Genomic DNA, 13684 nt, shown 5'->3' with positions numbered 1-13684 from the left:
AGTCCAGGTAGATTAGCTGGGGTAGGTGAAGGACGGACGGGATGGACGGGAACCAGACAGGTATTATGGCAGTCCTGTCCCCAGCGAAGGACTTCTCCGGTCTGCCAGTCAAGCACGGGTGCATGTCTCTGGAGCCAAGGTAGGCCTAGCAAGAGGGCATGAGAGAGTCCAGGCAGAACATGAAAGGAGATACTCTCAGAATGCAGCATTCCCACCTGCAGAGTAATGGATTCAGTGATGAGTTGGATGGGGCGTGGTAAGAGGCCCCCATCCACGGCAGCAACAGACAAGGGTACAGCCAGAGGTTTGGTGGGGATGCGGTATTTCTCCACCAGGGACTGTGAAATAAGATTCCCGGCTGCTCCAGAGTCAAGTTGGGCTAGTTCGAAATAACGATTCTCCCCGCAGACGATTGAGACTGACAGCAGCAGAGATGGAGAGGATTTATTCTTGTCTAGGTTGACCTCTCTGAGCGAACCTAGACACAGGCGTTTCCCGACCTCTCCGGGCAGGCACGGATCCGGTGCTCCTTACTGCCACAGTAGAAGCAGCTCCCTTCAGCACGGCGTAAGTCCTGACGGGTTTTGACCATCTTGGTCTGGTCAACCTGCATAGACTCAGGAGAGTGTACCTGGGTAGAGACGGAGGGAGTGACGGGTTTCTGAAAAGTAGGAGCTAGACATGGTAACCTCCTCTCACGGGTGACCTCTTTGGCACGCTCCTGGAACCGTAGGTCAATCCGGGTGGCAAGAGTTATTAGGTCATCGAGAGTGGTAGGAACGTCCCGACCGGCAAGTTCATCTTTAATACGGCCGGACAGACCCCCCCAGAAGACGGATACCAGAGCGTCGTTATCCCAGGCCAGCTCCGAGGCAAGGGTACGGAACTGTATGGCATATTGGCCCACGGTGAGACTTCCCTGACGGAGGCGTAGCAGTGATGATGCGGATGAGGTCTTCCGTCCGGGTTCGTCGAAGACTTTCCGGAAAGCCGTGAGAAAAGCAGGCAAGTTGGACACCAGGGGGTCTCCTCTCTCCCATAGAGGATTTAGCCAGGCCAGGGCCTCCCCGGTGAGATGGGACATGATGAATGCAATTTTGGCCCGGTCGGAGTTAAACTGGTGGGACAATAGTTCAAAGTGCAGGGTGCACTGATTTATGAAGCCCCGAGCCTGGGCGGAGTCGCCTCCGAAGCGAGGAGGTGCAGAAAGCCGGGGTCTGGGGTAGGATACCATGGTATTAGTGGGCAGCGGAGCTGCCGGATTGCGAGACATGGCACTGGCGGAGGTTGCTGGTGGAGCAGTCAGAGTGTCCAGGCGAGTATTGACATTCCGCAGGTGACCCAGGATGGACTCCTGTTGGGACCTTTGACGGGACAGTTCATGACACAGGTCCGAGAGCAAGGGAGCTTGGGTGCCACCGGGTTCCATGGCCCGAGCAAACTGTAACGGGTCTGGGAGGCGGAACCTCTGAGCTACTATACAAGGGGGCAGTCCTTGTAAGGGAGCGGGTGGCGACCAGGGAAGATGGGCAGGAGGTCACAGCAGGTGACCGGGACAGTCTCTGAGTGAACGGGCTGGAGGTCACGGCAAGTGACCGGGGCAGTCTCTGAATGAACGGGCAGATGGTCACGGCAAGTGACCGGGGCAGTCTCTGGATGAACGGGCAGATGGTCACGGCAAGTGACCGGGGCAGTCTCTAGGTAAAGGGTTGGTACGACCTGTGGCGGCTGATGATAGACGTGAGCTCCCAGGTGAGCAGGCGAGGGTCTCTGGATGAACGGGTGATCACAGCATGTGACGGCGGAGCCTCCAGGAAGACCAACAGACAGGCGGCAGATGAGCGCTCCCAGGTGAGCGGGCAGGAGTCACTGGACAGGCAGGTGGTCACAGCACGTGATGGCGGAGCCTCCAGGTAGACTAGCAGGCAGGTAGCAGGTGTGTGCTCCCAGGTGAGCGGGCAAGCTGGTCCATAGACAGACTGACAGGAGTTGGAAGGCAGACCGTCGGACCTCAGGCAAGCAGGCAGGTGGCTGATGTGCGCTCCCAGGTGAGCGGGCAGGCTGGTCCTTAGACAGACTGACAGGAGTAGTAAGGCAGACCGTCGGACCTCAGACTAGCAGGCAGGTAGCAGATAATCAGGCAGGAATCTGGCAGGTAACTGGCAGGTAACTGGCAACGGGACCTGAGCGCTGAAGCAGAGTAGTGAACAGTGCAACAACATTGCTCGGGCACCTCCATTTTGGAGGAGGTGCCTTATATATGGTGAAGTCCTCCGGCCATTGGCCGGGGACTCCTTAGGACGGCGCGTGCGGCCCCTTTAAGAGGGAGGGAGAGCGCGCGCGCGCGCCCTAAGCACAGTGGACGGGAAGGAGCGCGCGCTGCCAGCAGAGCGGGAGGAGGACGCCGGGCACGGAGCAGGGAGGTGAGGGGAACAGCGTCCCTGCCTAGCAGAGGGCAGGGACGCCGGCGCTACAATCTGCACCACTCACCTCCTGATGGCGGAGCAGCACTGGAGAAACCTTTAAGTAGTCACTTCACTGAAGCACAAAATGGAGTAGACAAAAATCCCAATTTAAATTTTAGTGAGCCATATCTGTCTCTTTGAAATATTTGAATATCACATAAACCTCTCATGAAATTTGTATTATGTTTATTCTCGAATTGATTTGCAGGACCTGGTCCATCAGCCATGACACTAACCTCTGGATGCTGGATAGGAACCTTGAGAACCGCCTCTTATATGATGGCTCTTCTTTTCATTAGCCAGCCTGGCATGACATCAAATGCGCATCACGGCACAACAATCACGTCACGTCAATCCAGCTGATCAAAAGAAAAAAAGTGGATGCTGTCAGGTTAGAGGAGGTTCTCACGGCTCCTTTCCAGAAATTTGAGATTATTGTCTTGGCCAATGGACCAGGTCATGCAAATCAATTCATACCAACTCTGTAATGTGAAAAATATTATACAAATATACAAAAAGTATTTAAAAAAGCTTGGCCACAGTGACTCACGGTGCAAAAGTTAAACTTAGAATTGTGGTGTATTAAAAGTCATTGTAAAGCCCCAGTCAAAGGTAATGACACACATCTGCCAAGAATGGTTAAAAACCATACAGTGAATGTTAAATGGAAAAATTAAATTCCCAATCTTGCCTTAAGAAAGGGAATTTTCCATAAGGGTACCTGTCACCAGTTTTTATAAACCCTGCCCATAACCTTTAAGATCATAAGAATGGGGTTTCTGCAACCCCTTTATATCATCAGACGTGCCCCTGCATACCTCAGAAAAACTGTTTTATACTTGTCTTACGCTGTATGTAAATTACATGGTCCGGTCTGATGGGTGTTTCCAAATTGTGATCAGCGCCACCTTGTTCCCTTCAAATGCCGCCTCTTATAAGTGCATGTAAGTGGATGAAGTCTGTCCGTCATCCACGCAGTGCCTGAAGTCTCACGTCTGTGCAGTGGAATCGGAGAGATGCGCAGGCCGCCTCACTGTGCCCTATGAACAGCCAGTGATAGCACTGCGCAGGCGCGAGACTTCTGGTACTAAGTGGATGATGGAGAGACATCATCCACTTTCATGCAGTTAGAAGAGACGACATTTGACGGGATCAGGGCGGAGCTGATCCCAATTTGAAAACACCCATCAGACTGGACCGTGCAATTTATATACAGAGCGGGACAAGTATAAAACACTTTTTCTGAGGTATGCAGTGGCAAGTTTGAGGATATGAAGGGGTTACAAGAACCCCAATCTTATGATCTTAAAAGTGATGGGCAGAGTTTAAAACCTGGTGACAGGTTCCCTTTAATCATTAATGAAAAGTGTAATGAACATGGCATGATGTGTGAATGGCTGCTGTTACTTAACAAACACAAAACTTCATGTACAATCATAATAACTAACAAAATGGAAAAAAAGCATTAGATCCTAAATATATGGTGGCATGATGGTTTTGGTGAGACACCAATGTCTGAAGCTAATTTCAGAAAATATTCTACAAAGCATTAACCAGATCCTTTTCCAGCTGCTTAAGATATAATGTGCAGATAATAATAGTCATTACTAAATGTAAGGTTTCCTATATTATACAGTATATACAGATTAATGTCACAACTGTATATGTGTTCAAATATAGGATGCAAGTCTGCATGTAACAGGGATTGTAATAGAAGATCCAAAGAGATGTCCTAGTACTGACTGTCACTTTTACTGGTATTTTCAAGAGAAGCTCATTTAGCTTTTGTGCCTTATTATGAAGAGACTCTTTATGCCCTGGTGAAAGTCTAGAATAAGAATGAAGCCTTTCTACTGTTAGAGGGCAGCAATATATTCGGGAAGCTGTCCCATTTGCTATTAATAGGAATGCCTATATTAGGTTGTCATTTGCATACTTTCCTCTAGTAACTTTTACAAAATCCATAAATTGGAATTTCAATGCTTGCCTACAAAGTATCCAAGAGATCTTCACCTACGGTATGGATAGACACCATTGCCATAGTCTGAATGGTATAACATTAAATATCAGTAAACAAGCACAATACCTTCTGTATCGGAATTTCTTCCTATGAGTGGCCTTTGGAAGGTGAAGCCTGTCCAGACACTCTTGATTTGTCTAGGCCCTAATGTCTGGTGTTAATATGCCTCCTGGGACTTTTAAAACCCTTTACTTAATTGCATTTTGTAAATTAAGTTCATTTAGTTACATTTAAAAGCAGCTCTCTGGCAAAAGGAACACATCAAAGCATGTTATTCTGCCTTAGCACTCTAGAATGTGTGCCACCCACACCACATTCAGTCTGCGTGCAGACACAGCATGCCTTGGATAAAAATGCATTAAAACCATTTAGTGCTATAACTATTATAATTTCCCAAGCATCAATTGAAGAAAACATTCAAAATCACTATGGCTATTTCATTAGGTATAAATGAATGCAACCCAATTTTATACCTGTTCATATTGTTTTTAATACATTTATAACAAACATATTTTATTCAGTATTTTGATTTTAGTTTTTTAATTAAATAAAGCAAGCCATAATATGTTGAAAAGGTAAGTAAATAATTAAACATTATATATTAATTACCAAAAGACAATTACAGTAAAACTCCTGAAAACTCCTGAAAACTTTCTTGAATGGTTCTTTTTCTGTTCCTACAAAGTACTGGCAAAATTTATAGAAAATGTGCAAATCTAAGGAAATACTGAAAGCTTGACCAATAAAGCATTCACATGCTTTATAGGGCAGCATGGAGGCTCAGTTGTTAGCACTGTTGCTTTACAGCGCTGGGCTTCTGGGTTTAAATCTGTATGTTCTCCCTATGTTTGTGTGGGTTTCCTCCGGGTTCTCCGGTTTCATTTCACACTCCAAAGACATACTGATATGGAATCTAGATTGTGAGCCCCGATGGGGACAGTGATGATGATGTCTATAAAGCACTGAGGAATTAATGGCACTATATAAGTGAGTAAAATAAATAAATATTATTGCCATGAAACACACCATGCCCTACATGTACAACAAGATGACCACATGAGTACAACAGTTGTGTCATACAATACCAGCAGGGTGCTGCTGTGATTGACAGAAGACACTATTTCAGCACCACTTGTCATTTCCCCATCAGCACAAACTTTAGGGGCCGTTGTTTATGTGGCGCCCAGCTGCACTTGGTACCACAGATCCTAGAGGGGTGTATTGCCAGATTTCTCCACAAGAGGCCCCCACAGCATACACACACCTCCACCTTCCACCTCAGACCACCAGAGGGAGGCCGTTAGGGATATAAATAGGGAAGGTGGAGCTAGGCAGTTCAGTTCCTAGCCTGCTAGAGTGCAGAGCAGCTAGGGAGTTCCTGCTCAGACACAGAAGGAGTCAGTGCAGTCGAGCCAGAGCCTAGTTCCTGCAGAAAGAGTTCAGTACAGTCTGTAGAGTGAGTCCAGACTAGAACTCACAGAGCTCAGGATAGAGAGCTAGGAGTGTGCCGACACTCTGAGAGTGGCGAAGAAGAGCAGCATCCCGGCTGTAGTGTGTGTAGCCTAGTGACGGCCTGAGCGGAGCCGAAGGCGAGTGGAAAGTGAGTAACATAGGGGGCTGAGGAGCTTAACCAGCTCACCCCGAAGCATATACCGGACACCGGGTCCGAGAGTCTACGTGGATCTTCATGACCAGTAGAAAACAACCGGAACCCCTGGCAAACTACATGTGCCAGGATCACCAAAAGCTGATACGTACCAGGGTCAGGAATCACGGAGACCCCAGAGAATAGGGAGAGTGATCTCCAACAGAAGGCCCTATCACCAAGTCAGCAGGTGCAGAACAGAAACCTAGTTAGGCCTAGCTCCAGGCAGGTCAGAAACTTACTACAGAGAGGCAAGAGACAGGAGGCCCTACACCCGCTCACTGGGGAGAATCCGGACGTGCACCCCTCACCCTACAGTGCTCCGGGATGTGCCTGAATTTCCATCAGTAAAAGGTACTGAAGTGACTTTCGTGTGTGCTCCTATTCTTGCTCTGACACGGCTGGGTCCCCTCTGTCCTGCACCCCCCTCTCCGTATGCTGCCCTGAGGCCTAGCTCCACCTGTGGGGAGCTATACCATCAAGCTGCCTTATCACTGGCTTCAGTGGACTGCCGCAGTGCTGGTGATTCTCACCAGAAACCACAGGTGGCGTCACAAACTTTCATAAAATTAACAAACAATCCCCTTTTAAAAGCTGACCCCCCCCGACCACCGCGACATCCCCAAAGGCCAGGCAAAGGCCCTGGCACCGAGTCGTCCCCATCCCCCTGGGCTAGTCATTTACCCCCGCTTTTCTTTTTGAAAAGTATAGGAAAATGCTTGGTAAGTTGTATGAAGACCAAGTGTTCTGATATAGGCTCACATGGTGCTGTGGATTCTATAAGCAATAGGTCAGTGTGAGCAAAATAGACCGGAGGCGATGATGTAGTGGGATGGACTTTCCAGACGGTACGTGGAAAAGTGAGAACTAGTAGAGCTTGATATGCAGGATGGCAGATAAAAAGTAAAGTTGGAAGCACTAAATGCAAGCAGAACCAAATGTGCTGACAGCACAGGTACAGCAGGGATTTGTAGGCAATTTGGAACTTTACTGCATGAGTGTGGAAACATATAGGAACAGCAGAAGTTGAGTATGTGGCAGCTACAGGAACCGAAGAGACAAGTTAGTTACCATGTACCTTGATAGGAAAGCTTAAGGTGGGGATGGCACCAAAATTAGAAGGACTGAGCTTGGTAATAATAGCTGGTTTCTGGATAGCAGTGTGGAGCAGCTGAACAGATAATCAGCCACTTGGCTTGAGTAGAACCAAATAGGAAGTTTAAATTGACTACAGGAAAGCACGTGGTAGCAGAGTGCTATATCATCTGAATACTCAGGTGGCATTCAGCCACCTGAGCTGGCCTTAAAATAAAAGGCCTTGGCTGTTGACATCAGAGGTGCTTGCTGAGTTACCATAATAACTTGGCGTGGACTAGAGGGAGCTGGCCATAGAGGAAGGAAACAATACCGGCACTGGAGCAGGGAGAGGTGAGTAACACCTATTTTGCTTTTTCAAACACAAATTAAAACACAATTTAAGTAACTGAAACCTTCATAAATATGCCATTCCTGTAATCTTACTTAAATGCAAGTTAATATACAGTAGGAAATTCTATTCCTACATTATACTTTAACAGTGGTGCTCCTTAACCATAACTCTGTATGGCGTATAGGTAAAACTGTAAAACAGAACCAGGTTATGTATGTAGCGCTATGAATTTTATTATGTTTTTTCTTATTTGGTAAATATAATGTAAAAACAAAAAAAGATCTAGTCTACAGACTCTGATTTTCTTTTTGTAGGCAACAACAGTGGTTTACGTGACCATCTTAGATGAAAATGACAATGCTCCCCAGTTTGAAAGAATGCTGTATGAAATAACCTTGGATGAAGGTCCAATGACCCTTAACTCAGTCATAATCACAACTACGGCTGTGGATCGTGATGAGGGTCTCAATGGTACTGTTACCTACTCAATAATAAGTGGCAACCTCCAGAACACATTTACTATAAATAATTCTACGGTAAGTATTTACTGAGCAGTAAATATTTTTACATAATATAACATTTTAAAGTAGCAAAATATTACATTATTTTATCTAAAGTAAAGCTCCACCTTCCTGCATCTTTTGTCTATTTAATATCGCATAATAAATGTATTGTGATGTTTTATATTATGCAGGCAATACTTGAAGGGGGGCCTTTCGCACCCAAAACGCCAACTAAATCACTTATACAAGTCTGTTGGTTAACTTAACCCTTATACAAAATCGTAACTGAAGTGTATATTTTAGTGATTTAGTTTGTTGGCATAAAAAAGGATCGCTTCATTTGTAAATTGGGGGAGCTTTCATACACCCTTGGCATGGCCAAAGGGCTCAGTGCACCATTTTGCCCTCCTCAATTTGCACATTGCGCTCTCATATCTTGAGTGATGGTGCACTCTGCAGCTACACTCACTTAGTGTTATTACTGGCTCTCATTGTTGGCTCCTCTATGGAGTACAGTACCAAGTGGGGACCGCAGACCAGAACTAGCAATGAGAACCTACGATGACACTATTTGAGAATGTCTTGGCTCTTGTAGTGTCCATACCGAAGTGTAGAGTTGCTGATTGAGTTAAGGCAGCACTCATGTGAACGCTGTCAATCAAGATATGACAAATTGCTCAATATGCAAATTGAGGGGTTGTGCTTCGAATCCTCCTGATTTTCATATAAAATAAATACACTGCTCAAAAAAATAAAGGGAACACTCAAATAACACCTCCTAGATCTGAATGAATGAAATATTATCACTGAATACTTTGTTTTGTACAAAGTTGAATGTGCTGACAACAAAATCACACAAAAATCATCAATGGAAATCAAATTTATTAACCAATGGAGGCCTGGATTTGGAGTCACCCCCAAAATTAAAGTGGAAAAACACACTACAGGCTGATCCAACTTTGATGTAATGTCCTTAAAACAAGTCAAAATGAGGCTCAGTATTGTGTGTGGCCTCCACGTGCCTGTATGACCTCCCTACAATGCCTGAGCATGCTCCTGATGAGGTTGCGGATGGTCTCCTGTGGGATCTCCTCCCAGACCTGGACTAAAGCATCCTCCAACTCCTGGACAGTGTGTGGTGCAACGTGACGTTGGTGGATGGAGTGAGACATGATGTCCCAGATGTGCTCAATCGGATTCAGGTCTGGGGAATGGGCGGGCCAGTCCATAGCTTCAATGCCTTCATCTTGCAGGAACTGCTGACACACTCCAGCCACATGAGGTCTGGCATTGTCCTGCATTAGGAGGAACCCAGGGCCAACCGCACCAGCATATGGTCTCAAAAGGGGTCTGAGGATCTCATCTCAGTACCTAATGGCAGTCAGGCTACCTCTGGAGAGCACATGGAGGGCTGTGTGGCCCTCCAAAGAAATGCCACAGAACAACAGGATTGGCAAAATCGCCACTGGCGCCCTGTGCTCTTCACAGTTGAAAGCAAGTTCACACTGAGCACATGTGACAGACGTGACAGAGTCTGGAGACACCATTGAGAGCGATCTGCTGCCTGCAACATCCTTCAGCACGACCGATTTGGCAGTGGGTCAGTAATGGTGTGGGGTGGCATTTCTTTGGAGGGCCGCACAGCCCTCCATGTGCTTTCCAGAGGTAGCCTGATTGCCATTAGGTACTGAGATGAGATCCTCAGACCCCTTGTGAGACCATATGCTGGTGCGGTTGGCCCTGGGTTCCTCTTAATGCAGGACAATGCCAGACCTCATGTGGCTGGAGTGTGTCAGCAGTTCCTGCAAGATGAAGGCATTGAAGCTATGGACTGGCCCGCCCGTTCCCCAGACCTGAATCCGATTGAGCACATCTGGGACATCATGTCTCGCCCCATCCACCAATGTCACGTTGCACCACAGACTGTCCAGGAGTTGGTGGATGCGTTAATCCAAGTCTGGGAGGAGATCCCACAGGAGACCATCCGCAACCTCATCAGGAGCATGCCCAGGCATTGTAGGGAGGTCATACAGGCACGTGGAGGCCACACACAATACTGAGCCTCATTTTGACTTGTTTTAAGGACATTACATCAAAGTTGGATCAGCCTGTAGTGTGTTTTTCCACTTTAATTTTGGGGGTGACTCCAAATCCAGACCTTTATTAGTTAATAAATTTGATTTCCATTGATGATTTTTGTGTGATTTTGTTGTCAGCACATTCAACTTTGAACAGAACAAAGTATTTAATGACAATATTTCATTGACTTAAATCTAGGATGTGTTATTTGAGTGTTCCCTTTATTTTTTTGAGCAGTGCATTTTTATTTTTAAAGTCAACTAAACAAGTAAAATCTACACAACAGGTATGATATTTATAGGGGCTAGTTCACCTACTACCTGTATACAGTGGGGAAAAAAGTATTTAGTCAGCCACCAATTGTGCAAGTTCTCCCACTTAAAAAGATGAGAGAGGCCTGTAATTGACATCATAGGTAGACCTCAACTATGAGAGACAAAATGAGAAAACAAATCCTGAAAATCACATTGTCTGATTTGGAAAGAATTTTTTTCAAATTTTGGTGGAAAATAAGTATTTGGTTACCTACAAAAGTTCATCTCAATACTTTGTTATAGATCCTTTGTTGGCAATGACAGAGGTCAAATGTTTTCTGTAAGTCTTCACAAGGTTGGCACACACTGTTGCTGGTATGTTGGCCCATTCCTCCATGCAGATCTCCTCTAGAGCAGTGATGTTTTGGGGCTGTCGTTGGGCAACATGGACTTTCAACTCCCTCCAAAGGTTTTCTAGAGGTTTTAGATCTGGAGACTGGCTAAGCCACCCCAGGACCTTGAAATGCTTCTTACGAAGCCACTCCTTCATTGCCCTGGTGTTGTGCTTGGGATCAATGTCATGCTGAAAGACCCAGCCACGTTTCATCTTCAGTGCCCTTGCTGATGGAAGGAGGTTTGCACTCAAAATCTCACGATACATGGCCCCATTCATTCTTTCATGTACACGGATCAGTCGTCCTGGTACCTTGGCAGAGAAACAGCCCCAAAGCATGATGTTGCCACCCCCATGCTTCACAGTAGGTATGGTGTTCTTTGGATGCAACTCAGCATTCTTTCTCCTCCAAACACGCCGAGTTGTGTTTCTACCAAACAGTTCTACTTTGGTTTCATCTGACCATATGACATTCTCCCAATACTCTTCTGGATGATCCAAATGCTCTCTAGCAAAGTTCAGAAGGGCCCGGACATATAATGGCTTAAACAGGGGGACACGTCTGGCACTGCAGGATCTGAGTCCCCGGTGGCATAGTTTGTTACTAATGGTAGCCTGTGTAACGTTGGTCCCAGCTCTCTGCAGGTCATTCACTAGGTCTCCCTGTGTGGTTCTGGGATTTTTGCTCACCGTTCTTGAGATTATTTTGACCCCACGGGGTGAGATCTTGTGTAGAGCCCCAGATCGAGGGAGATTATCAGTGGTCTTGTATGTCTTCCATTTTCTAATTATTGCTCCCACAGTTGATTTCTTCACACCAAGCTGCTTGCCTATTGCAGATTCAGTCTTCCCAGCCTGGTGCAGAGCTACAATTTTGTTTCTGGTGTCCTTCGACAGCTCTTTGGTCTTCATCATAGTGGAGTTTGGAGTGTGACTGTTTGAGGTTGTGGACAGGTGTCTTTTATACTGATAACAAGTTCAAACCGGTGCAAGTACTACAGGCCATGAGTGGAGGACAGAGGAGCCTCTTAAAGAAAAAGTTACAGGTCTGTGAGAGCCAGAAATCTTGCTTGTTTGTAGGGGACCAAATACTTATTTTCCACCAAAATATGAAAAAAATTTCTTTCCAAATGAGAGAATGTGATTTTCAGGATTTGTTTTCTCATTTTGTCTCTTTGGTGGCTGACTAAAAAATTTTTTTCCCCACTGTAGTTGGCTTAGTTAACAATTTGGCTGTGACAGACTCCCTTTAATTAAATTGCTGTGGTTCAACAAGCAACTCAGTTTACAGTAAAAAATTCAGCAATGGGAAGGTGGAAAAGAAATAGTGATTTTTATATAGTGCAGAGTCTATACTGTATTTTAAATATGATCATACGTAGATCATGCAACCTGTGATTTCTCACGTACAGAGATCTGCTTTCATAAGCATGACGAGCTTGTAGTAGTTGTGGTTTTGCTTGCACTTGCTTCCTGTATTGGCTTCCGTTGTTATTTCAAAAGAGAACAATGTTTTATTTTCTTTAAAAATGTAAATGTGAACTAAAAACATTGATCTAAAAAGCATAAATTCTAAAAGTTCATACTTAAAGCATTTTTGTTTCAAGAAACTGTTGTCAGACACATTGACCACTATATTTTAAGGCCCATTTAGACTGATAACGCTATTCAACAAAAATATTAGTCCAATCCTTGAAAAAAAAGAAACAAAGAAACATAGTGGCTGATTCATCAAGCATTTTTACTACTTTTTTGTTATTAAAAAGAGGCAAATTTTGTGCAACACATAATTGCGCAATCATTTTTTGAGTTTTAACATTTTATGCCAGCTGTGCCTACTATTTAAAAAGCGTTTAGAGCATGGCGGAAGGGACATGACCCTGTGCGGTCAGACAGATTCGCTATAATTTATGGAACAAAATTAACATCAATTAAAAATAATAATATCAATCATTTTTATTTCTATAGCGCCAACATATTCCGCAGCTCTTTACATTAAATTATAGCAGACTTAGATTTTCTGATTTCAGCATGGGCAGCCAAAAGATATGTCAAATTCACATCCATCTTAAAGGGGTATTCTCATGTTATTCAATTGTTTTAGTTAGTTAGCATGAACATTATCAAGTTTGCAATTGACTTGCTTTTATTTTACATAGTGTACAGCTTATTTTCAAGGAGCTCAGGTACCAGAGCTTGGCCAACTATCACAGTAGTTACATTTCAGGAGAGGAGTTCCAGTGGGGAAAAAAAGTATTTAGTCAGCCACCAATTGTGCAAGTTCTCCCACTTAAAAAGATGAGAGAGGCCTGTAATTGACATCATAGGTAGACCTCAACTATGAGAAACAAAATGAGAAAACAAATCCTGAAAATCACATTGTCTGATTTGGAAAGAAATTTTTTTTAATTTTGGTGGAAAATAAGTATTTGGTCAATTACAAACAAGCAAGATTTCTGGCTCTCACAGACCTGTAACTTTTTTTTTTAAGAGGCTCCTCTGTCCTCCACTCATTACCTGTATTATTGGCACCTGTTTGAACTTGTTATCAGTATAAAAGATACCTGTCCGCTACCTCAAACAGTCACACTCCAAACTCCACTATGGTGAAGACCAAAGAGCTGTCGAAGGACACCAGAAACAAAATTGTAGCCCTGCACCAGGCTGGGAAGACTGAATCTGCAATAGGCAAGCAGCTTGGTGTGAAGAAATCAACTGTGGGAGCAATAATTAGAAAATGGAAGACATACAAGACCACTGATAATCTCGCTCAATCTGGGGCTCCAGACAACATCTCACCCCGTGGGGTCAAAATAATCTTAAGAACGGTGAGCAAAAATCCCAGAACCACACTGGGAGGACCTAGTGAATGATCTGCAGAGAGCGGGGACCAAC

General features: G+C 45.0%; 1 protein-coding gene across 2 annotated transcripts in view; it reads left to right on the top strand.

Annotated features, from left to right (window-relative positions):
* Positions 1 to 13684, top strand: part of CDH23 (cadherin related 23) — a 1802240-nt gene that overhangs the window by 1610858 nt on the left and 177698 nt on the right. For both annotated transcript variants that reach the window (XM_073685852.1, XM_073685853.1), the window contains exon 37: positions 7874 to 8095. In XM_073685852.1, coding sequence (XP_073541953.1) covers positions 7874 to 8095 — 222 coding nt within the window. The remainder of the gene's footprint in view (positions 1 to 7873; positions 8096 to 13684) is intronic.

This window comes from Phyllobates terribilis, unplaced genomic scaffold, assembly GCF_046119375.1.
Source record: "Phyllobates terribilis strain yellow unplaced genomic scaffold, ASM4611937v1 Scaffold_5__5_contigs__length_657084704, whole genome shotgun sequence".
Classification (NCBI taxonomy): domain Eukaryota; kingdom Metazoa; phylum Chordata; class Amphibia; order Anura; family Dendrobatidae; genus Phyllobates; species Phyllobates terribilis.
This window is presented reverse-complemented; position numbering and strand designations above follow the sequence as displayed.